At 41.7% G+C, this 23,490-nt stretch overlaps 5 protein-coding genes across 12 annotated transcripts in view; 2 read left to right on the forward strand and 3 right to left on the reverse strand.

Annotated features, from left to right (window-relative positions):
* Positions 1–6,620, forward strand: part of LOC115665286 (probable bifunctional methylthioribulose-1-phosphate dehydratase/enolase-phosphatase E1) — a 29,824-nt gene extending 23,204 nt beyond the window's left edge. For both annotated transcript variants that reach the window (XM_056311328.1, XM_056311332.1), the window contains exon 13: positions 6,595–6,620. The gene's annotated coding sequence lies outside the window, so the exon portion shown is untranslated. The remainder of the gene's footprint in view (positions 1–6,594) is intronic.
* On the forward strand, positions 590–6,620 carry LOC115663970 (probable LRR receptor-like serine/threonine-protein kinase At4g36180). Of its 4 annotated transcripts, XR_008816570.1 has the most exons (5): positions 590–4,245; positions 4,350–4,439; positions 4,806–5,029; positions 5,171–5,289; positions 6,006–6,620. XR_008816570.1 is itself a non-coding variant. In XM_056311327.1 (2 exons), exon 1 carries the CDS (start codon positions 794–796, stop codon positions 4,199–4,201), a length of 3,408 nt encoding a protein of 1,135 aa, XP_056167302.1. In that variant the 5' UTR covers positions 590–793; the 3' UTR covers positions 4,202–4,245; positions 4,350–4,737. The 4 variants fall into 4 exon arrangements, 1 of the variants encoding a protein (XP_056167302.1); XR_008816569.1 differs by having other exon boundaries at positions 590–4,439; XR_008816571.1 differs by having other exon boundaries at positions 590–4,439; positions 5,177–5,289.
* A 284-nt stretch (positions 6,621–6,904) lies between these two features.
* On the reverse strand, positions 6,905–8,504 carry LOC115662794 (VQ motif-containing protein 19-like). The gene has a single exon (XM_030584895.2). It carries the CDS (start codon positions 8,322–8,324, stop codon positions 7,707–7,709), a length of 618 nt encoding a protein of 205 aa, XP_030440755.1. The 5' UTR covers positions 8,325–8,504; the 3' UTR covers positions 6,905–7,706.
* Positions 8,505–11,186: 2,682 nt separating this feature from the next.
* Positions 11,187–16,555, reverse strand: LOC115662820 (dynamin-related protein 5A). 2 transcript variants are annotated; one of them, XM_030584922.2, is made up of 8 exons: positions 16,129–16,555; positions 15,490–15,681; positions 15,179–15,385; positions 14,450–14,878; positions 13,992–14,219; positions 13,680–13,875; positions 12,288–12,978; positions 11,187–11,763 (listed from the first exon to the last, which is right to left on the reverse strand). In XM_030584922.2, exons 1-8 carry the CDS (start codon positions 16,489–16,491, stop codon positions 11,577–11,579), a joined length of 2,493 nt encoding a protein of 830 aa, XP_030440782.2. In that variant the 5' UTR covers positions 16,492–16,555; the 3' UTR covers positions 11,187–11,576. The 2 variants fall into 2 exon arrangements, with proteins under 2 accessions (XP_030440782.2, XP_030440775.2); XM_030584915.2 differs by having other exon boundaries at positions 12,288–12,981.
* Positions 16,556–17,533: 978 nt separating this feature from the next.
* LOC115665918 (proton pump-interactor 1-like) lies at positions 17,534–22,382 on the reverse strand. Of its 3 annotated transcripts, XM_056311686.1 has the most exons (9): positions 22,233–22,359; positions 22,075–22,115; positions 21,323–21,693; positions 20,496–20,684; positions 20,208–20,387; positions 19,884–20,078; positions 18,875–18,973; positions 18,211–18,763; positions 17,534–18,124 (listed from the first exon to the last, which is right to left on the reverse strand). In XM_056311686.1, the coding sequence occupies exons 3-9, from the start codon at positions 21,671–21,673 to the stop codon at positions 17,817–17,819; spliced, it is 1,875 nt and encodes a 624-aa protein (XP_056167661.1). In that variant the 5' UTR covers positions 21,674–21,693; positions 22,075–22,115; positions 22,233–22,359; the 3' UTR covers positions 17,534–17,816. The 3 variants fall into 3 exon arrangements, with proteins under 3 accessions (XP_056167661.1, XP_056167660.1, XP_056167662.1); XM_056311685.1 differs by lacking the exon at positions 22,075–22,115 and having other exon boundaries at positions 22,233–22,382; XM_056311687.1 differs by lacking the exon at positions 22,075–22,115 and having other exon boundaries at positions 22,155–22,320.
* Positions 22,383–23,490: the final 1,108 nt, after the last annotated feature.

The raw sequence follows: 23,490 nt of genomic DNA on the forward strand, positions 1-23,490 counted from the left end.
ATTCTTTATAAAAATGCCGAAAACGTTAAAAGACCGGGATAATTAAATGTTCCAAACCACTTTAAAGTACTCATGACGAAATATCCCGAATCTTCGCCAAATGTCGCAGTCCTTTAAAATGAGGGTAATATTTTATTTGCATTGATTTCTTAAAGTTGTAAACCTTTACAACACTGTCTTTAAACATTAAAGTTACGGTATTTACATATTGATGATGCGTTCTAAAGGTATAAATAATGATTATATTTGAGAGAGAAAAAAAAGTACAAGAATGCGAGGACTACTGATCACCTTGTCATTATTTCTTTGCATGGTAAAACCCAATCCGTACACATAAAGCTTTAAAAAGCGAGCAATTTCAACGATTCGATTAAAATTAGTAAATTTTAATACGGACTGTCTTTCCACGTGAAGTTCACGAAATAAGAGGAACAGCTCTAAAAACAGGGTACCGAGGTCAGCCCCGGAAACGACAACATACGTACCGTCGTTGGGATATTAAAAAAAACCGACCGTTTATACAAAACAAAAAGGGAACTGACGCTACCCCCTCAGGACACAACACTGTCTCGCACACCTGCGCGCTCCCCCATGGCCTCTCCTTCTTCTCCGTCTCTGCCACCATCACTGCCACCATACGCTCCTCCAGTGCACTAACACTCCCCCACCACCACCACCACCACCACCACCACCACAAAAACCCTAAGGAAAACCCCATTTTCACTGCATCACCAACCCACATTGCTCTCTCTCTCTCTCTCTCTCTCTCTCTCTCTGAAACGCAAGGTTCACAATGGCAGCACCAACGGCTCCTTCTCTCTTCTCCTTCGTCCTCGCATTCTCGCTCTTCTTCTCCTCCGCGGCGCTCGCTCAGACCAGCTACACCCGGGCGGAAGTCGAGGCCCTGCTGTCCTTCAAGCGCGGCCTCAGCGACCCGCGCGGCGCGACGGCCGGGTGGGATCCCGCCACGCCCTCCGCCCCCTGCGACTGGCGCGGCATCGCCTGCTACGCCGGCCGCGTGCGCGAGCTCCGGCTCGGCAGGCTCCAGCTCGGGGGCCGGCTCGGGGGCTCGCTCGGCGACCTGCATGAGCTGCGCCGGCTCAGCCTCCACTCCAACGTCCTCAACGGCTCCATCCCGCGGGCGCTCTCCCGGTGCTCCCTCCTGCGCGCCGTCTACCTGCAGAACAACTCCCTCGCGGGCGACCTCCCCGCGGAGATCCTCAACCTCACCAACCTCCAGGTCCTCGACGTCGCGCACAACCTCCTCTCCGGCGGAGTCCCCGGCGACATGCCGCCGAGCTTGCGGTTCCTCGATTTGTCGTCCAACGAGTTCTCCGGCGAGGTCCCGGCGAACTTCTCGGCGAGCTCCCATCTCCGGGTCGTCAACTTGTCGTACAACCGGTTCGTGGGTCGAGTCCCTTTCGGTTTGGGAGCATTGCAGGAGCTCGAGTACTTGTGGCTAGACTCCAACTTCTTGTTCGGAACTCTTCCCTCGGCGATGGCAAATTGTTCCTCGCTCGTGTTTTTGAGCGTCGAAGACAACATGCTTCAGGGCTTGCTTCCGGGGACTATAGGGACGATCCCGAAGCTTCAAGTTCTCTCTCTGACGAGCAATAATCTCTCCGGTTCAATTCCTTTTTCTTTTTTCTGTAATGGTCCGGTTAATTCGAGTTCCCTGAGGATTGTTAGTCTGGGGTTTAATTCTTTCACGGGAATATCCGAGCCGCCAAGTGAGAAGTGCATTACTTCTCTGGAGGTTTTGGACCTTCACGAGAATCGTGTACGGGGTGTATTCCCATATTGGTTGACGTATGCGTCGACGTCATTGAAAGTGACTGACCTTTCTGGGAATTTTTTTTCTGGTATATTACCTGCTGGTATTGGAAATCTGTCAAGACTGGAGGAGCTTAGGTTGGCTAATAACTCTCTAAGGGGAGTGATTCCGAACGAAATTTCGAAATGCAGCTTGTTGCAAGTCCTTGATCTCGAGGGAAACCAGTTTTCGGGCCAGATTCCGGGGTTTTTGAGTCAGTTGAGTAGCTTGAAAGTGATTTCCTTGAAAGAGAACAGGTTTGCTGGTTCGATTCCGCAGGGTCTTGGAAGCCTTTTGGGGCTCGAGAATTTGGATCTTAGCAATAATAATCTGACTGGAGTTGTGCCGGAAGAGTTAATGCAACTCAAGAATTTGAGTACTCTGAATTTAGGCAATAACAAGTTCTCTGGTGAAGTTCCTTCCAGTATTGGGAAGTTGAAGGGTTTGCTAGTTTTGAACTTTAGTAATTGTGGATTTTCGGGAAATGTCCCTGGGAGCATCGGGAGTCTTATGAGATTAACGACTTTGGACTTGAGTAAACAAAATCTCTCTGGGCAATTGCCAATTGAAATTTTCGGGTTGCCAAGTTTGCAAATTGTTGCCTTGGAAGAGAACAGTTTATCTGGGGATGTTCCTGAAGGTTTCAGCAGTTTAATTTCTTTGCAATATCTGAACCTCACATCGAATTTGTTTCACGGCACAATTCCAACTACTTATGGATTCCTTCCGTCATTAGCTGTTCTGTCCATATCTGGAAACAATATTTCAGGTCCAATTCCAGTAGAGCTTGGTAACTGTTCCAATCTTGAAGTACTTGAACTTCGTTCAAATAGATTGACGGGTCAAATTCCGAGCAGATTCTCTCACCTCTCTCATTTGAAGAGGCTTGACTTGGGTCAGAATAATTTAACAGGAGAAATTCCCGAGGAGTTGTCCCAGTGCTTCTCTTTGACTACTCTGTTATTGGATTTGAATCACCTTTCAGGCCATATACCCGATTCTTTGTCAAAACTACTGAACCTAACCTCACTGGATCTTTCCTCTAACAACTTGGGTGGAAGAATTCCAGCAAATCTTTCAGCAATACCTGGACTGGTGTACTTAAATGTATCTTACAATGATCTCGAGGGAGAGATTCCACGGGCACTGGGTTCTCGATTCAACGATCCTTCTGTATTCAAAATGAATGGAAAATTATGCGGCAAACCCTTGGCTCAAGAATGCCCAAACGTGACTGCCAAGAAAAGAAAAAGGCTGATTCTTTTCATTGCTTTAATTGTAGCAGGAGCAATTGTTTTGGCGTTATGCTGCTGTGGTTATGTGTACAGCCTCCTGAGGTGGCGAAAGAAGCTTAGAGGAGCAGCTGGGGAAAAGAAGCGAAGTCCTCGTACAAGCTCAGGAGCAGAAAGGGGCCGTGGAAGCGGAGAAAACGGAGAGGCAAAGCTCGTCATGTTCAAGAACAAGATAACATACTCAGAAACGCTAGAAGCAACTAGACAATTTGCTGAGGAGAATGTACTAAGCCGGGGAAGATATGGGCTTGTCTTCAAAGCCTCATTTCAAGATGGGATGGTCCTTGCGATACGTCGCCTCCTCAATGGATCGATCAATGAGCGAACATTTCGTAAAGAAGCGGAAGCACTAGGCAAGATCAAGCACCGCAATCTGACAGTCCTGCGAGGCTACTTCGCTGGACCACCTGACATAAGGCTCCTTATTTACGATTACATGCCTAATGGGAACTTGGCCACTCTCCTTCAAGAAGCATCTCACCGGGATGGGCATGTTCTCAACTGGCCCATGCGTCATCTCATCGCGCTTGGAGTTGCTCGAGGACTCGCTTTCTTGCACTCAATGACCATGGTTCACGGTGACTTGAAGCCTCAGAACGTGCTATTCGATGCAGATTTCGAATCCCATCTATCAGAGTTTGGTTTGGACCGTCTGGTCTCGGTCACCACAGCTGAAGCCTCCTCCTCGGCCACTCCAGTGGGCACGCTCAGTTACGTGTCACCCGAGGCGACACTATCCGGGCAATCGACAAAGGAGTCGGATGTGTACAGCTTCGGGATTGTCCTATTGGAAATACTGACTGGGAAGAAACCGGCCATGTTCACTCAAGATGAGGACATTGTAAAGTGGGTAAAGAAGCAATTGCAGAAGGGTCAAATTTCAGAGCTAATTGAACCTGGTCTGCTGGAGCTGGACCCTGAGTCATCAGAGTGGGAAGAGTTTTTACTGGGAGTCAAAGTGGGACTTCTCTGCACAGCACCTGATCCACTCGACAGACCATCCATGGCTGATGTTGTACTCATGCTTGAAGGGTGTAGGGTTGGACCCGATATTCCCTCTTCAGCTGACCCTACTTCTTTGCCTTCCCCTGCATGACAAGGGGAACAAAACAAAGAAAAAAGGTCATTGTTTTCTTTCTGGTAAGAAAAATCTTTAGTTTCTTCCAAAGAATGGATAAATTCTTACCAAAAATCATCAACCATATACACATTCGGTTGCTGGATTGAGTGATGTCATTTTTCAGGTAGAAGCGTACCCAAGATCGACAGCTGTGCTTGTTCAGAACCACAGTATATATTCCTGGGGAGACTAATGGATCAGTGCTAAAACACAGGTTTGTGTTTCCCACTTAAGGGTTGAATCAGTAACACTGTTGCTAGAATGTTTCTTCTTTTTGCTTGAAGGGGGAAAAAGGAGATGCTAGATTTGACATCCAAAGAAATCCCCCATGCTACATTGAAGGAATATCCAGCCACTATGTTAGCAGCAGTTCTAGACTTCTAATTGTGGCCAGAGAAAGTACTAATTTACCCTATGTATCCACATCTATTTGCTTTACATTACGTGCTGAAACAGATGCTTAGTGTAAACAGGTTTTGTGGCTTCCTTGTAAAGGATTCCCTATTTCAGCATTCCCATTGTTATGCTTTTTTTGGGCAAATACTTTTCATTTCCCTATATTTATACCCTATATTTTCAGGCTGAGTGTTACCATTATCTGTTTGATGCTGCTATCAAACTTCATCACATGGGTTTGGATGGTTATTATCAAATCATGGTCCTCTTCAGTATAGCAAAGGAACATTAGCTGATGGTGGGAAGGCTGGAATAATCGGTCTGGTCTTCAAATTAAGCCACTCCCACTATACTAATCATGGAGATCTAAGGACGTATCTATATGGATATTTCAACTCTTCAGGGGGGGTAAAGATCTTGCATCGTTTATTATTTTCTTTTCTTTAATCTACTTCGTTCGTTTAATTTTCTTTGCCAGAGTTGAATGAGAGCTTCTGAACTACTCTGGTATTGTGAATCATATCAATAGCTTCTCTCTTTCATGTATAGGAACAGAAAAAAGGCACGTAGTGTTATCGAGATATCCAAGTTACTAGGATTGATAAGCCATCAGAGGTATTACTTGTGACTGATATCTATCAAGAAGCTATTGCTGCAAAAGAATGCAGGTATATGTCCGTTAAAACGTCATTTATTCAAACCTTTTGCATGCATTTGCTATGGATGGTACTTATGAGTTGTAAGGCTTCCTTTTGAGTCTTTTGAATGCTCAAGGTGTCTGAAAATCAGTCTTATAAATCTTGATATTATTCTCTGGAGTTGCAAATGGATAACTTGAAATTCTTGTCTGAAATATTTTATAAAGGTTTCAATAAGCAGAAACTTCTATTACCAATGAAATTATAGTGGACATGCAACTATAGATCTTTGAGAGAAGTTTTCTTTTTCTTTTTCTTTTCTTTTATTTTTTAGCTCAAGGCCTTTGACTGAAATCTTTTTATTTTATTAGCTAGGCCATGACAGTATGGCATTGTCCTCGATTTATTCAGAGTGCTGATGAGTTTTCTTTTTCATTTGGAATGAAACTAAATTACTCCTACTTCATGTTTTCAATATACACTAGAAGAAAATTACTTTAGTTCATGTGACCATAAAAAACTCATAATTTATGAGCAGAAACATAGCACACGCACTTATGCATTTCTCGTCCAAAAAGTCTAGTCATATTGAACATGACCAGAAAACCACTTAAATCTCAATCCTATGCGACTACACCTCTTTGCCATCCTCCAGTCCATATTCGCTGTTTGTTTTGTGTCTAGTTTCTCAGAACTGTAGTGACCATTCAGCTTGCTAACATTTCAATCTTGATCAATGTGTGTAGGCGTTCGGGTGATTGTCTCTGTCCACCCTATAAATGGACCTCTTCCAGAAAATCCTGGATTCAAACAGTGCATTTATTCATGGAGATCTGATGATGGAGTCTGGCTTATCCTGAATCTGACTTAGATAATTGGCTTATCCATTTTGATGTTATTCTGCTCTTATATCGGTTTATGGATCAGATGTGTAGTTTGTGAATTCTTTTTCAATCACTATAGCTAGTTAACTGCATATTAACAGTTATTGTGTATCCTGACAAGGAAAACCTCTTTACTGTCCATCTCTCGCGCAGCCAATAGACCTAGTTTTGAGGAATGGATACGCATTGCCTTATTCTCATACATGGAAAACAGAGCACAGCCAAAACCAAATGGACATGCAGTAGTTGTCTCTCTATCTGAAAAGAAAATAGCGTCAAAGGCAAACTTAAATTGATTGAGCAAATAGCCACACATGCTAGTCTAAGCAATTTGTCATAAAAAAATTTCGGCTAGTAACACTGCATGTTCCTCAACACCTTTCACCAATAAAAATTGAATAAATGTCAGAGTAATGTCGCACCAAAAGATTGCATAATGTGTTTTCTGCAGGATGAAGATCCTCTCAGACAAAAGAATGTATTTTGTTGACAATGACCTAGTGATATCACTTCGTAACTTAGTAATGAGAGGGCAAGCACATGAGATGCCTTTGATTCTCCCATTCCATTCGAAATATTATACCCAAGTGAAGTCGCCTTATTCTGACAGACGTTCACCTCATGATATGATATCAATTTTTGGGCAACTTACCTGATCCTCCTTGAGTGGAAGGTTTGCAGTGCATTTGCAATGCTCAACATGGATGTTGTGGTGACGCAGATAGTACTCGCCATCACTATCCTTGGTTTTCCAAGTTATCGTCAGTTCCTAAATGCACCAGTCTGCGAACATAAGGCGATTACTGAGTCACGGGTCGAGCGCATGTTGCTCTTGAAGAGGCCTGGGCCAAACCTCTTGAAGAGCAACGACATTGTTGATGACCCACTTAGAAAAGACTATGTTTGTGACTGTCTGACGACCTTTTCGTGATTTCCTGTAATATGTCGCAATGGTTCCCATTTTATAAGAATCCTTAAGGGAGTTTCATGGGTGTCCTGGAACACCTATCAATAGGTCAAATGATAAAAAAAGCTCGAATAGTGCGTTTGCTCGCACGGGCTATAGGGATTGAACTTCTCAAACAACCATCAAGTACAGAGATATGCACTCGGATATGCAGAACTTGAGGGGCACACACAATGTTACTCTAATGATATCGAGGATCATCAATTTCACCTGGCCGTGCTGGAGTAGTAATGTATTATACTTTTATACCTCTGGTGAGATGGAACCTCCGTTGGGACCGTGAAATTCATGATATGAGATGAAGCTATCATTTTATGAAGAAGCAATCGACAGTGAAGTTTGCTTGTCTAATAAAACAGGTGAAGACAGCCTGTTTAAACCTGCTGAGACGGTATAATTTAAGGGAGCACATGGTTTTTCTCTTTATGCATCCTTTACAGTTCCTCAGGTGTCCTTCAGAACTCACTCGTCCATACCCCAAATTTTTTTCAGGTACAAAGTTACTATTTCCATCAAGCGAGAGAGAGAGAGACCATGATCATTCCTTTCCTGTTCTTTGGCTAGAATCGTGAAATGGCTCTGGATATCGCATCTCTTTATCTCTCTGTGAAAGAAGTAGCACCTGAAGTTGTAGGGAAGAGCTGCAAAAGCTTTGGTTTGGCATCTCGGGGAGACTTTCTTGGCGACGGGTGCAAATAATACCCCTTATCAGCTAAGGCCTTCTCCTCCTCGGACAAATTTCCCGAAGTAGGAGAAGACTTGTTAAAGGGGTCTTCCCTCAAATGTGTGACGGGGCTAAGCACAAGCTTATTTGGAAAATCCAGTGCGCTTGGCGACATCTCCGCCTTACATCTGGGCGATAAGAACCCGGGAATGTCCAGAGATGAGTTACCGGGAACTATAGTGTTCATGATGACGCAGTTCCTGAGGTTGTTCCTCCTCTCATACAGCTTGAAACCTTGCTTTCTAGGACTACTTGTCGTAGGAGGAGGCTTCACACTTCTTGAAGGAGGCAGCGCCGGATCTTGGATGGCGGTCGAGGCTTGTCTCGCTGTTTCGGATGATCCGGTGAGCATTTGCACTACTTGCTTAAAGGTGGTGGTGTCTGCTTGGACATAGGTTGTCGGGTATGGGTCTGGGTCGGGCCTGAAGACAGGTTTCGGAGTGAGCGGTCGGGTGGAACTTTGCGCCGCCCCATTGTTGGCGCAACTCATAGTGCTTTTACAGTAGCGCGTGATGTTTAAGGAGGTTATGGATTAGAGCTTTATTCTATGGATCGATGTTGTCTCTCGCGAGGCTTAAGGTGCTTCGCCAATGACAGAGACAGAGAGACAGATCATTGCGTGGTGATAGGATGTATTGGAGAAAACGAGGTTTAATAAGAACCAAGTAGATGAAGGTAGAAGAGCTGTACTTCAAGAAAAAGCAAAAAACACAAAGAAACCCCACAAAATGGACGACATATGTTTCTTATTGTGCAGTTAACATTGTTTACAAAGTCCAATATACAATGAGTTCATGCAACGTCTTTTTTCAAAAGTGAGAAGTGCATATTTTGAATGTAGTTTGACAATTCTCTTGCTTTCGGTGAAATATCATAATAGGTCCCTATAGTTTAGTCTAAAATTCAAATTTATCCCTCTATTTTTTTTTCAAAACGATCCCTCTACTTTTTAAAAGGTGTCACCGATTATCTCGATACAATCGGTTCGGCGATAGAATTTGTTGACGTGAGTTAACGGGGTTAGAAATTCACTGTTTTGGATTTTTTTCTTCTCTAAGTGCAACCATCATCATTATCTTCTTCTTCTTCTTCTTCCTCTTAAGCCCTACAAGATCCAATTAGAAACCCAAATAATTTAACACCCCCATCAATGCAAAAACTTGAGCAGCCATGAAAGCGAGACGAAGCTCAAGCGACCATGGCCAAGAACTCGAAAAAGCTCCAACAGCCGTGGCCGCAAGTTCAATGAAGCTCTAGCCGCCATTATCAAGCTCGACAGAACTCCAGCAACCATGGCTAAGAGTTTGAAGAAGCTCCTCCCATCATGGCGCCGAAAGCTCTAGCCGCCGTGTCCAGAAGCTCCAAATCTCTCTCTCTTCTCTCTCTTACTTTTCTGTTGGCTAATGTGACGACGCCACATTAAAAAATTTGCAAGTCATAATAGAAGGCATATACTCCGACATCTAACTCAGCCATCCGTTGATCTACGTTAGTAAAAATCGTCTAGCAATAGAAAAATATAGTGGAAGAACTAACATAACACATTTTTAAAAAGTATAGGAACGATTTTGGAGAAGAGAAATAGGTACAAGGACGATTTTGAATTGTGGACAAGAATACAGGGACTACCGGTTTGATTTCAACCTTGCTTTGTCATCTCTCTCTCACCCCTCACACGCGCACGCAAACTTTTTTGGAGGAGAGGGAGGGGGGCGTTTTGAAGTAGGTTGCAAGAAAATACACAGAGGCACTTGATGATCAGAAAGGTGAAATAGCTAGGCAAAACTGAGATGGGTCCTTGGGAGAGGAATCAACATTGTTGTCTCTGTCATTGATTCATTGACCTCAGAGCCTCCACTGCATGTCAGTATGTGACTGCACATTAACATGCTCTGCCAATTGAACCCTTAATTCGTCAACCAAAATCAACCAATCTTTTGTTAAGCTTATATAAATTTGCTTCATAAGCAGTAAAACAATATAAGAGAAGCAACAAGAGCATCGAACTCTCTTAATCCAATATATCAAAAGGGACAAGGACAGAGCAGAAGGAAAAAATGAGAGGGAGGGACCGATTTGCCTGTAGTATTCCGTTCTAGATACCATTACCAATTTCATTCTTTCACAACCACTTGAAAAGGATGTCAGATGATATGGGGATGAATGGAACTTCTCTAATGGCATGCCTTCAGCTAAGAAAAACCTTCAGGATTGGCTAAAAGAGCAAAGGAATTAAATTAGAGTATAATTGATTTTTTTTCTTTTTTTTTCTCAACAAGATCGTCACATAAAAGGCTAATTAATAGCTATTCTCGCCACTGGTGTATACCATAAGATTTCATCTGAGGATGAGACATGCTGCAAGATCAATTACCACGGCCGGCTGATATGATGTTTCTCGATAAAGAGTGAAACTTCTCAAAATAAACATAGTTCAGGAAGAGACGTCCAACCCATTTTCTAATTCATACATTTTTAATGGAGAGAGGAAGATTTGGCCTAATTAATGGTCACTTTGTAGCTCTTACTAGCAGAACTTGATCTCGGAATTGATTCCGACCCTATCGATCTCAATTATCAAGTGACTGGAAAGAGAACCAAAAGAGATAAAAAGAGCGCCACTCATTTTCTTCATTCCACGCAGAGATTCATTTCATAAAAGTTCCCTCGGCGTGGTACATAGCATTGTGCTTATCAAAGTCCAACCAGATGATTATACAATACTGATTACACATTCTTTAAGAAATAATCATGCAGAATAACTGTTAATCTTTGTTGGCCGGCTTCATCACCAAAGATAATCAATAAAATGGTATTTATTATTTCCTAAGCTGAGAGCTTTTGACAAGAATATGGTAAGATCCACCATCCTCAGACTCATCGACTGACAATGCAGCAGCTGAAAGCTAATGTCGAGCACATGCTTTCGCTTGAAAACAATGTAACAACTTGCATTGCAGCTCAAATCATGGGGTTCATGGGGCTCGAGACTGTGAACTCAGGCTATAGAATATAATTTCTGCTTCTTGACTTGCGTTAAAAATGTCAGAAGAAGGAAACAACTTAACCACATTGCCATACGAAGTTTCTGCATTTCGAATTCAATATTATAACATCACAGTTAATTGCTGCATACACTTTCATATACTAGTTCTTTTAATCTAAAGCTTACAAGGCAAAACCATACTGATTTTAGTCTCCGATTTTTATTTTGTCGACCAAAATATCTATGCAATGAAAAGTCGCTGTTAATTTTTGGAGTATCATAATAGCTTTATACGTGGTAGCCAGTCAGATTGACCGTGGCCTTGTATGTGCTATTTCTATCATTGACTCCTATCGACTTCAAAAATAACCAAAGAGCATCCCTAACCGTTTGAATTGTGAATAAGCTCGTCAACTCGTCATGTCATAAAATATATTCCCTCACTAAAAAACCAGCCAAGAGGTGCGCTGTGCTCACACTGCTCATCTCATTCCGAAGTGATCTGGTTCCTCAACCCAGGAAAGTGTGGCACGTCAAATAGAATACCTCTCTTTATACAACTCAATACCAACCTGTGAAGTGCAAATGACTGGTGAATGAGTCGCACTGTGGCGCAAGAATGGTAAGAAAATCCTGGGGGGAGTTGACTAAATGCCTAAAACTTTCTTTGTTTCACCAGAGGTGAAGCCATTCCTAACCGCAATATGAAGTCACTCTCAAGAAAAGGAAAGCAGAAAACAAAACAGTTGGAGGTCATCAGAGTTTCCGGGCCACCGTCTTGAACTCATTCAAGCAAGACTGCAGAATTTTCTGACGTTTCTGAAGAGACTGTCTTTCGTTCTGCAGATCATCAATAGCACCAGGTGCCACAAACATGTCCATGAATTTCTCATCATTCACTGCGAACAAGTCCAACCCCAGTGACACCACAAGCCTCTCCCGGCTATGAGAATAAACAGCATAACAGATAATCAGTTGTCAATTCAAATCATAAATGAAATCAGAAAAGGGGACATGCAATTATATTGTTCATCATTTGAATGGAAAAACTCACAAGGTTGGTAAACAAAGGAACCTCCTAGAAAGTAAAACATTAGTTAAGATAGAGTCACTTGGGTAATTTTAAAGTTAAAGAGGTGCTAGTGCAAAAAGAAGGTTGACCTTAAGTAGGTGGACACCATGATATACAGATAACTAAGATAAAATGAAAGACCTAAAAGGGAGGTAGCTTGACGCCAAAAAACAGCTCTTTACGTGGGAGCTTCTGATGCTGAAGATACCAAAATGCATGGAAAAAACACTGCCCAAAAACTGATCATTATACTAATCGCAGCCATTTTGAAATATAGATTATATGTAGTGTTGAATACACTGACAAGGTCAAAGACACCACAAAATTGGTCCGATTTTAGTACTGATAGAGAGAATACTCATGCTAGCTTATTTCATCAGACTTTAAAAGCTTACCAAGGAGTCAAAAATCCAGAGTTCAGAGCTGATGTCACACTTCGCTCAACGAGGACTTCACGTATCCGTGCAAAATGCTGGGCAGCAGACAAACAGATTTCAGAGTAAGCTGAGCCTGGTCTTGAACCTGCATCACCATTGCCAAATAAAATTCCTCCATTTTGAACTCTTAAGTGCTCCATATGTCTGCTATTGCCTGTTATTCTTGAATTTCGTTTTCTTGGCCCAGCCTCTACATAGTTTCCCACTTCCTTCTTGACCACATTAATGGCCATATCACATGGTTGATCAGGTGATGGAGTTTCAGGAATGGTCATTTGGCATTCTCGAAGAGCTTCTCTCCCATCCGCGCCTTTCCCTGGGGTGATTTCTAATGTGCTCTTTTCAAGAGGTATGTTCTCTTGATCTCTCATTGTCTCATCATGGGGTGCTGCCCCTTTTTCAGACAACTCAAGAAATAGTGAAACTGAACTTTGGTTTAGTTTAGAAAATGACGTCCCACTCGAGCCAAAGCCACATTGGAAGTCATTTTCATAACAGACCTCTGAATATGAGCTTGTAACTGAATCGAGGTGATGTTGAACTAATTCCTTGCACTGTTTAGAAATATCCTTTATGAAGCGATAGTAAGCATGCCTTAAAGCAGCATGGAAGCCAACATATCCCTCCATATTTCCATCTTTCCCACTACCTGCTGAATCAGATAAAGGCCACGCAATCTTAGAAGTCAAGCTTCACTTAGATATAAATGCTAAATGGAGGTCGTGAAAGATGTTGGACTTTTATTTATTACCCTAGGAGATATCAAATCTCCCAATTCCATATAGCACTTAGTAACTTCACTTTCCAACGAGTGCACATTTAATTAAGATGAAACCACTTAGGACTAGGACGTGTGCAAGAAGCAATACAACCAAAAATGACCAACAACTACCTTAAGCCAAGCCTGATCATCAAAATCTAAATAAGGGAGGTAAAAAGAAAAGGAAGAATTATTTTTAAGTTGTGAGAGGGAAAAACTAGAAAAACAAAAGGACCACCCCTTGTTTTCTTAAATTTTCAAGCTAAGAGGGAAAAACAAAGTAAATATACGATTTGCTATCTTTCTAAGAGTAAATCTACTTAGCCCTTAGAAAAAAAAAAAAAACACCACAGGACTGTCAATTGGTGTTCAGATGTCAAGCTCAGGTTACAAATTGATGTCAATTTGTGTCACTGCAAAACATTACAGTTTATGTCGAATGTGCTAAAAATTTTGTTTATTTTGGATTCATGTCATTTGCGAATTTGCTAAAATTTTCTTTGATAAACATGCCAAGTTGTGTCAATTCTAGTTTCTCAACGGTTTTATTATAATTCTAGCTTAAAAATGAAAACAGAATAGCTTCTTACAGTCTGAGTCACAGCCGTGATTTCTCTCGAGAGCAATATCAAACAGATTCAATAAAACAAAGGCAAGCCGTTCACAAGCAGTTTCCAGCATAGGAGCAAGCCATGAGCGAGCAGCAGCACGAGCAATCTCTGCAGCTGCTTCTGTCAGTCCTCTGCCTCTGCCTCGTCCAGCATGGGCGAGCAATATATTCGCCACCTGCAACAAGTTAAGATACCTTATAGTTTACCCCTATCGAGTTCGTACATCAAATTTCGTGTGCAGGATGCTCAATGATATTAGTGCACAGTATATACACCTATCGTGATGCATACCTTCTCCCTTGACAATGGAGGGCATTCAATCGAATAGGCAGCACATCTGAATTCATGCATGACCCTCTCAAAGGCAGCTCCTCCGTAGAGCCGGAGATTAGCATTGGCAGGTCTGACATCTGCAGTGACACCAGGCCAACTTCCCACACCACTCTGTGACTGCTCCTCAATGGTTGTTTTGCCCCATTGCTCTGGTGCAGGATCTGCTGCTCCATCAAGCAAAGCTCCCTTCAACAATTAAAAATAATATCATCATTGTTTTGATCAGTAAACTAATGAAGTAGAAGAAAAATACGCACAGAAATCAGCTGCCATTTGTTAATAGAAAATTGACAATTTCAATATATCAGAACTTGTTAATATCGAAAGAACGGAGTGAAACTTCTTCATAGGCCTTTGTCAGTAGATGCTTTCAAAAGAAAAGTTTTGAGAGAGTGGGGAGTTTCATATATGCTCACCACATGATTGCTGATAGAAGCAGCATATATCATTGCAGACCTCCTCAGATGAGTGACATCGGAAGTTGCTTGTATCTTTGAGTCCATCCTGGCTAGATCACTCGTAACTTCATTGCAACGCTGCTCAAGCAAAGCTAGGGTTGCAGGCGTGGCTTCTTTGTATCTCTTCTGAAGCTCAAATTCCAAGAACTCTCTCAAACAACCAAACCCAATGTGGGTCTTGAACTTTTCTTCATCAAATCCTCCCTTGATGCCTTCACGTAAATGACGCAAGACCCCTTCATCCACTTGGGATATTTGCCGACGAAATTCCTCATTTGAAACGGTGGTCCTATCCTTTGGCAGGGCAACAAAAAATGGACGCGTATTTTCTCCAAGATATCCACTGGCACTCAAATATCGGTCCACCTCCCACCGGTCACTAAACTCCTGATACATTTTAGCTAAAATGTCAAATCTAAGTATCTTAGAAATTCACTATTTCATGAGTCTCTCCTCAAAATACTCAACTATTAGTACAAATGAAGGAAGAAAATGACTAGTCATGAGGTCGACAAGTTTCTAACTTGTAACAGGCACGAGCGGAAAAACTTTGGCAAAGCAACTGCAATTTTCATGATTTCAATTTATACTACTTTCATGAATTCTCAGTTCATTCTTAGTTGATCATTTGCCTTACTTATAACAGTCCAAATAATGCTGGAGGTGGAAAATAATATGGTGACATACCTTGAGACGATTATCAAATTTTGAGACAACAATCACTGTCCTTCTAAAAGATGGGTCAATTTCACGAATTGCATCCAACCACAATGATGAACACCATTCAACACTACTTTGTTGAAGGAACACAAGAATTCTATGAGGAGGACTAGCCAATGACTTAACCATTTGAAGAATCTCATCAGGGGTGTTATCCGGCTCTCCCTTCTTTGCCTGCACCAAAGTTACGGAATTTCATGTAAAAGCCTAGATATAGCTGTTTTATGTGCAATCTTTGTCAGGGTTATGCTGTCCTATGCTTGACCCAATCAACTAACCTTAAGAACAAAACCAGGGGTGTCAATAATTGTGAGATTTGGACAATGAGCATATTCAGCTCTCATCACGATTGGCTTAGATGATACCGCGGTCTTGGTCTTCTTCAAAATTGCTTCTGTTCGAGATTTTATGATGTCTGCGATAGTAGATGATGAAACAACTGGGCTTCCGTATTCTTCAGAATCCTCCTCCTGCCACCACACATGTAGAACAGTTCAGTAAAATCAAGCAACAGCCACTCCAACCCTTTTAGTGTGCATAAATATGCAGTTATGCATCTGAGACTGATACGCATTCTTGAACTCAAAAGATGACCATGTACAAGAAAAATGTCCAGATTCCTCTTCACTTTATCAAACATGTTTGTGAACTTAACATCCAGACACTAGCCCAATTGGCAGAACTGCATCCAGAGACAACACCAATTGACAATGGTCCAGCAAACGAAAGAACATAATATCAAAAGTTGCTCAATCCCCCACCAACTTACAATGACAGCAACCGCTGAATTCATTACCAACAAAACCAGTCCAAATTATATATCTGATAGTTGAATGAAAAGTCAGAAAATATTGCCCAGATTCATTTCACTATTACAAGTCCAGACCACGTAAGCAATTCATCCGAAAAAGCTAGACCTGGAATCGGCAACGCGGCTCGAGCGCCGAGGGATCATGCACCATTTGCATAATCAGGGGCCTGCGGGTTCCCATCTCGACCTCGCGGACATTGAACCGGAACCCGAGCAGAGCCTCGAGGAGCGAGCTCTTGCCGTCGGACTGGCCGCCCAGGGCGACTATCTCCGGGATGGGGAGCTTCTCGCCGAACGCGACGGCGGCCGCCTGCAGGCGGTTGTAGGCCTCGAAGCGGGAGGAGGCGGCGGAGGAGGAGGACGGGTCGAGGGGGTTGGGGTTGGTGTTGTGGAGGGATCGCTTGGGGTGAGCGGACTGAGAAGAGGGAGTCTTGGTGGGCGTGGTGAGGAAGGTGTTGGTGGCCGCCATGGACGAAGCAAAATGCAGAGAGAGAGAGAGAGAGAGAGAGAGGAATTTGAAAGTGGAAGATCGATGCTCGCACAGAAGAGAGTAGGGGGAAGAGGAGAGCGTCTAAGAAATTTTAAATTTGGAAGGAGGCCGTTGAAGGAGAAGGAAGATTTGGGCTGGGCCTGTAAGATGAAAATCCAAAAATTTTGAGTTTTTTAAGGAAGCAAAAGTGCAAATTTTTTAGACCATAACGTGCATTCATTTTTCTCTAATATTTGACAAAGAAGAGAAACTCGCTAGTATAGATATGCTTACACGTGCGTAAGAGATTTAATTGACGCGGTTATCATTTCTTTTGTCATACTTATATGTCATCGTTCTCTTTAATTAGTAAAACCGCATGGTTATCATATCTTTAAAAATACGGGCATTATCTTTTTGTTTCGCAAAATGAATGATTTTGAAAATATTTTCCCGACAATGATACTTTGTATCGCTTGAAATAATTAGTCAATGAAAAATATTTTCATTGTCAATAACAATTTACACGTAAATTTTTTTTTTTGGACGACGAAATATTCTTCATTCTAACAAATGCATTAGTGTTCGTGGAAATTATCATGAGGTTGAAAACTTGCTCTGTTTTTTGTCTCTCATAAGGAGAAGTTGAACTTCAGGCAGTGCACATTTTACACTCTCCTGCCAAACTAATTGCTCCAAGTATGAACGCATGCTCCAAGTGTATGTGAGCTTTGGCTCACTGAGCCGGGCTCACTAAAACATCCCATCTCTCCAAACAGGGAGAAAACTTAGTTACACATGCACCCTTGGATGCGGTGGAACTCATAGTTGCCCCCCACCAGATCTAAATGCATGTCATTGTACCTGGGGAACCCGAGCATCTCTCCTCGAACGGATGAGCAAAGAACAATGCCACTTGCAAAACCACAGAAGGCGGCACAGTCATGAATCACAATCATGCACGCAAAGAAGCTAAGAATTGCATCATCCTTTGGGAGGACACGTTCAATAACAAGACTGCAACCCACAAAACGCAAGGAAATTCACAGAAAGTCCAGTACTTTCACAACCAGATCACTAGCAAATGTCAACAAAAGGCACATGCAATATGATCTTCAACACCCACAACTTGCCTGAAAACGGCGAGCAATGTCCCAGGAACAGGTATAGTTCACTATAGTCAAAATTTCAAGAGACTGGGTCGCTCGACGATTATGACATTTTAGTCCATCCCCCAGAGGGACAAACAAAATTACCTCAAAGTTGCTACTACAGATCTATGAAACCGGATGTCCATCACTATACTTGCTAGCGGTATCGCTACTTCAGTAAGTATAGTAGTAGTATCCTCCTAAAACTAGCAATAGGACAACTGCAAGAGCAACGGGAGCAACATAAACCCAATAGTTGCTTGACTTCTTCCGCTTGAGTATTGCCTTCGGAAGTGATTCCGCACCTTTTGGACGAGTCCTGTGTCTGACTGGATTCTCCTTGATGGACTTCTCCTTCGCAGGAAAAACAGCCTCGACACCTGAATCCGCCTTCTCAATTTCAACTGATTCTTCAGGTACTGCTTCATCCGAATCGGTAGCAGGACCAGATACGGCAGCTTTCTTCCTTGCCTTCTTTTCCCGTTCCTGAAGATACCCAAAAAAACACCAGTCAATCCTAACCTCTAAGTAACATCTGAAGCAACATATCAGAAAAGGATAAAAATAGTTTCCTTGAGTTTCTTTTCAGCTTCCTTCTGTGCTTTAATGGCCGCTTTGGCAGCATTTTTCTCTGCCAGCTTCTTCTTCCTCTCCATAGCCTGCTTAGCTTTTGCAATCTCCTCCTCTCTTTTCATCTCTTTCATCTTCACTGGATCGACCTCAACTGCTGGTGGAGTGGCCTTCGCAGGTTTCTGTACGTCAGCATTCTCCTTTTCAGCTAGTTCATGATGCTCTGGTGTCGTTTCAATATCCTTTAATTTAGTAACAATCTCTTTCTGGACTTTCGTAACAGTCTCTTTCTGGACCTTTTGTGCTGGAGCAGTATTGAGCTGCGCCATCGACTTAGGATCTTCCTTTGCAGCTTTTTTTGCACTGGCCTTGACGACTGTCTCTGTTTCCAAGGATACTGAATCTCCCACCGTGCCCACTCGTTTCTCGTCAGGGGACTTTGTTCTTCCATCTCTACTCATCTGTCTAAAATCCAGAGATGACGTGATTCTGTTCTCATAATCCTCCCTGAAACTTCTGGGGCCATTCCAGAGAGCAAAGAAGTTCTCGACCTGAACAACGAGATGATAAGAGCAAAGAAGTAAGATATGTTTACATGAAACAGCAATGATCTGTGCTAATATCTTGACTTTCAAATAGAATCAGAAGCCAAAATAACAGACCTCAGAATGAGAAATTTCTTCAATGGCGTTGACATCTCTCCTCGCTGCAAGCTCTTTGACTTGGTTCAAGAGTGTACGATTACGGTAAAAACAGGCATTCTGGAAAAGAACAGTAAATGTATGTAAACTGTACACTTTAACTATATAAGAATACATCATTATATAACGATTTCTGGCCTGATTTTTGGCTCGCTGATAGATCTGCCAAATCCAAGGATACATTTTACTACCTTTTCCCCTTAAAAATCAGTTTAGTGTAGAAAGAACTGACTGATATGCACAAGGTAAAAGCAGGATGCATATTCAGAGCAACCATATTGTCAAGTTATTAGGTAAACTATGGTAATGTCAAGCTCTCCTGAGTTCACTATGCAGAAAAAGTCACAACCTGCACCTCACCATTACAATTGCAGTACTATTCTCTGACAATTGTAGCATTACTTTATCTGACAAAACACCATGTTTAACTAATATTGGTATCTTCATCTCGTACCAATACAGGCAAACAATAACTAGTAATTGGAGAGTATTTAATTAACAAACTTATTGGAGTCTCCCTCACTCAACAAGTATTTCACGGCAGCGTAAAAGCTGTGCAGGAAGATGACAAACAAGCAGCACTGATAAAGAAGAATTCTGAGATAATGCAGCATTCGTTAGAAATAAATTCCAAGATAATGGCTGAGCAACCTGGATGAACAAGCATTCAGTAAATACACATTTAGAGGCAGATTTGAGAGCTGCATTTGTGCAAATGCCACTACACTGTCTATCAACAGCAGATTGCAATTACGACGATCTAAGCTCAGCATAGTAAAGAATAAGCCTTTTAAAACCTTATTAGAGTCCCAGCCTCCCATGAGTGAATTTTCAGCATAGCCAGCTTTCAAATTTTTCATTGATTGGTAACTTCACCCAGAAGAGACATAAGTATAGCACTACTTTTTATGATTCTGCAAGCAGAATAACTCAATGCTGCAAAGAGGAATGAAAGAAAAAAAAACTGTACCCCTTCATCACGCTTTTTCCTCAGTTCCTGAATAGTTTCATATGCTTTATCCTTCTTCTGGATAACATTTGACAGATCATCTTGCAAAGACTTGATTTCCGCATCTATTGCCTCCAGCTCTTCCTTAAGAACCTTAATTTTTGCCTTAACCACCTGCTGATCTTTCCTAACCTCGTCCAGACCAGCACCTATTAGCTGGATTCACATGATATCGCAGATTATAAGCGCGCATCACTTAAGGGTGCACAATGTCTGCATCTAATAATGAATGGAAAGCTTCAAAAGAACCTATAGGATAATTAATTTTGAATTCGAATGAGTTACTTTGACTCGGTCTTGGATGGCTTCTTTCTCTCCAACTGACTTTTGAACCTCTGCCTTCATTGCAGCATTTGCGATGACTTTCTCCCGAGTCCCCTCAAGCTGCTTAATCTCCCGCAGAAGTTGCTTCTCCTCTGTCAACGGGATACTCTCATGCTGGATCCGGTAATTCAAGCTCTGGATCTGCAATAATCAACCTCACTAAGCAGAGAGAAAAGAGCAAAATAACATACTTATCAACTTCAGCATTATAGAGAGTCCAGGGATAACTGAACTTAAATTGAAACCTACAAGCTGATTAAGTTCTTCCTCGGACGAGCATAAGCCACTTCCTCGACCACCAGTGTTTGCATAACGAAGCTTGCCCAGAGCCTCGTGCAGGGGCTCCATATCCTTTCTCTTCTCGTCCACAATAATATTAAAGTTCCTATTCTCCACCCCGAGAGCTTTCAATTGAGCAATTAGGTCTCCCCTCTCTGACTGCATAGTCGAAACAAATATCAAACGTCTGCAACCAAATGTGTTCCCACAACATCTATGTCATTTTCTATCATGGTGCCTCAGCACAGTACTTTCACTTTTCTCCACAATCAAACAATTGCGGAAAATTCAATGGAAATATCAACTCATAAGAAAGATACGTGGCATGGAAAGAAAAAACTAAGTGCCGACCTAATTTAATCAGAGAAACAAGGTAAAGAAATCATATTTTGGTAAACTGATGTTGCATAACAACAGTAATTTAATATACAGAAAAACAGAAATTTGTATACATTTCGGGAATAGACAATACTCTTACCGCTAAGAGCGAAATTAGCAGTGAGAATTTTGCTTGTATAAAGACTATTAAGTGAAGAATGAAAAGTTACACCATTGTAAGAAATACAATTGACCTCTCATATTCTCAAAAAAATCGAGAAAAAGACAATCGGGCGGAACACTGTCATTAGTATGCCATCTCCATGTGAGATCTTCTATATGCATAAAAAACTAACATCAAATCAATCATAATTTTAATGGCCATAACGCATATATTCACCGCCAAAGTCATGGTAAAAGGAATCATAGCTAAACAAAGGTGTACTTATCAAAACAAAATGCACAAATTTTCTGATTACCCTCTTCTCCCTCAAAGTTTCAGTGATCTGGAACTTGGCTAGATTCCTCCGCTGAATCTCTTTATCAGCCTGCTCGATTTTGACTTTTATTGATGGGTCCTCGTAAGACCGATACTTCACGATATAGAAAGTGTGGATCCGCTTGGGCGCAGGCCATTCATCAACAGCATCCTTCGGAAAATTCACTTCCGAAACCTTGTTGCCTTCTCCCAAACTGGGCTTCTCCTCATGCGAACCGAATGTCACGGTCTCGCCGAACTTTGCGCCTTTATCGAATTGCCCATTTTCGTTCTCATACAAAGTCTCCGTGGGTGCCGGGGCCATCTCGAATCCCTCAATCTCAATAGCCATTTCTTCTTTTTCTCCTCGTACTGAACAGAAAAGAACCCAGATCAACAAAAGGAAAAAACAGTTTTTATGAGAGCAATGATCAGATCATTGCATCGAATTTCTGGATGCAATCTGCTGGGAGGTTTCACAACGTGCACAAAGAGTGACACACGTGCAGCTTAGCCATGGATTGGAATTGGCCCTACATGGGCCTTCATCCAGCATTACAATCAATCAAGATCAGGCGCGACAGAGGGAACGAAAGGCAGAAAACACGTCCTCAAGCATCAAGAACCGTCAACACACAATCCCAGCCCGAAAGCCGCCGCCCATGCAAATTGAAATCCAGACAAGGAAGCAGACAAAACACACACGCTCTTGAAATCGCGAATCTTTGCAAGAAGGGAGCAATCAATAAATACCCAGAAGGAAAACCAGAATCTTGATGCAGTTGGTGGAGAATCTAGCCGCCCCCAAAGAAAAAGGGGGAGAAAATGATTACCAGGAAGCAGATAAGAGAATCGAAAGACAACCCCTTTTGAAAAAAGGTCCACGGAAATTCCCAGCTTGGGCCAAGTACCTGAGCTGAAAATGATCAGATCTCGTCGTCTTTTCTTCTCTCTGTTCTCTGTCTCTGTCTCTGTCTCTCTCTCTCTCCGTCTCCTCAGATTTCAAGAGACAGACGTGAGGGTCAGAGTTAAGACATCCATGTCTTTAAATAGGAGTGGAAATGCTGCGACTTTAGAGGAAATTAAGGTAATAAAACACTGCAACTTCCCAAAGCAGGAAAAATAGGTGGGACTCTTTTTTTTTTTTTTCTTCTTCTTTTCGATTTTTGCTTGGCGTAAAAAATGCGGGATTAAATTTCTGTTTAATCACCTGCCGGCCAAATATAAAAAAAAAATTCGAAGGTTGTTGTTTATTTTTTGCGCCCTCGAATGTGGTTTTGTCTTTTTTACTGCTCCTATTTTGACGTGGTTCGTTAATTGGGGAAAATAAAGAAAATGAAAAGAGAGAGGGAAGAAATAAAAAGAAAAATGATTTTCTTCTTCCGACCACCAAAGATGACTTGATGATATGCGATCTGTCAACTCTTTCAATACTTTGAATTCATTGTGAATTTCTACTAATATGGACAATAAAAATCTTCCCTTGAAGGGATTCACTTTACCTTTATTTTATTTTTTTTATTTATTTTTTCCATTTTAGATGAATGGAAGATATAGTCCAAATTTACATGTTTACAATGACAATGTCGCCGCATATTTGTCTCAATGATAGTACTATTCTTTGACCAAATTAATTTACTTTTTAAAAAAAAATACCAAATTAATTTACTTTGGTGACTTGTATATATCAGTGCCTCCTCAAGTTTTGCATGTTAGTTTTCTAATCCTTATCAAGGAAACTAGAAGACAAAATTTAGGAGAAAACCATTTAACAACCCTAAACTAAATGCTAGATACTAATCCGGCAAGGTTTTTAATGCATTACCTTAAAAGGGGGGGAGTCATATTGAGTACTATGCCAGTAAAGATATATACCTACATGTCATTTTCATGGTAACTCCAGGATTCTGTTTCTTCTATTAAAGAAAAAAACCAAAGAATAAATACATCAACAATCAAAAAAAATTTATTATACTTTTTTTTGTGCTGTTTTCTGTTTCTACCATTTAAAATAGTGATATTTCGAATATTAAACCCCCGAAATCTTAAAATGTATAGATACTAGATGCGATGCACGCTCTATGTGCACGTGAAGCAAAAGGAGGTGTGTAGTCGTCAAATAAAACAAACCACGTGGGTGATTACTCAATGCAAGTTAAAAATAGCTTC

The sequence above is a fragment of the Syzygium oleosum genome, unplaced genomic scaffold (genome assembly GCF_021117445.2).
Source record: "Syzygium oleosum isolate NSW1041296 unplaced genomic scaffold, Sole_v2.1 Sole_v2.05, whole genome shotgun sequence".
In the NCBI taxonomy this organism is placed as follows: Eukaryota; Viridiplantae; Streptophyta; class Magnoliopsida; order Myrtales; family Myrtaceae; genus Syzygium; species Syzygium oleosum.

Coding starts and splice junctions, on each gene's coding strand:
- LOC115663970 (XM_056311327.1), top strand. CDS start 794: ATGGCAGCACCAACGGCTCCTTCTCTCTTCTCCTTCGTCCTCGCATTC.
- LOC115662794 (XM_030584895.2), bottom strand. CDS start 8,324: ATGAGTTGCGCCAACAATGGGGCGGCGCAAAGTTCCACCCGACCGCTC.
- LOC115665918 (XM_056311685.1), bottom strand. CDS start 21,673: ATGGCTATTGAGATTGAGGGATTCGAGATGGCCCCGGCACCCACGGAG. Junction 20,079..20,207: donor CCATCCAAGACCGAGTCAAA/GTAACTCATTCG, acceptor ATGTGAATCCAG/CTAATAGGTGCTGGTCTGGA. Junction 18,764..18,874: donor AAGAAATTTCTCATTCTGAG/GTCTGTTATTTT, acceptor CTCGTTGTTCAG/GTCGAGAACTTCTTTGCTCT.
- LOC115662820 (XM_030584915.2), bottom strand. CDS start 16,491: ATGGCGGCCACCAACACCTTCCTCACCACGCCCACCAAGACTCCCTCT. Junction 15,682..16,128: donor AGCCGCGTTGCCGATTCCAG/GTCTAGCTTTTT, acceptor GTGTGGTGGCAG/GAGGAGGATTCTGAAGAATA. Junction 12,982..13,679: donor TCACGGCTGTGACTCAGACT/GTAAGAAGCTAT, acceptor TATCTGATTCAG/CAGGTAGTGGGAAAGATGGA.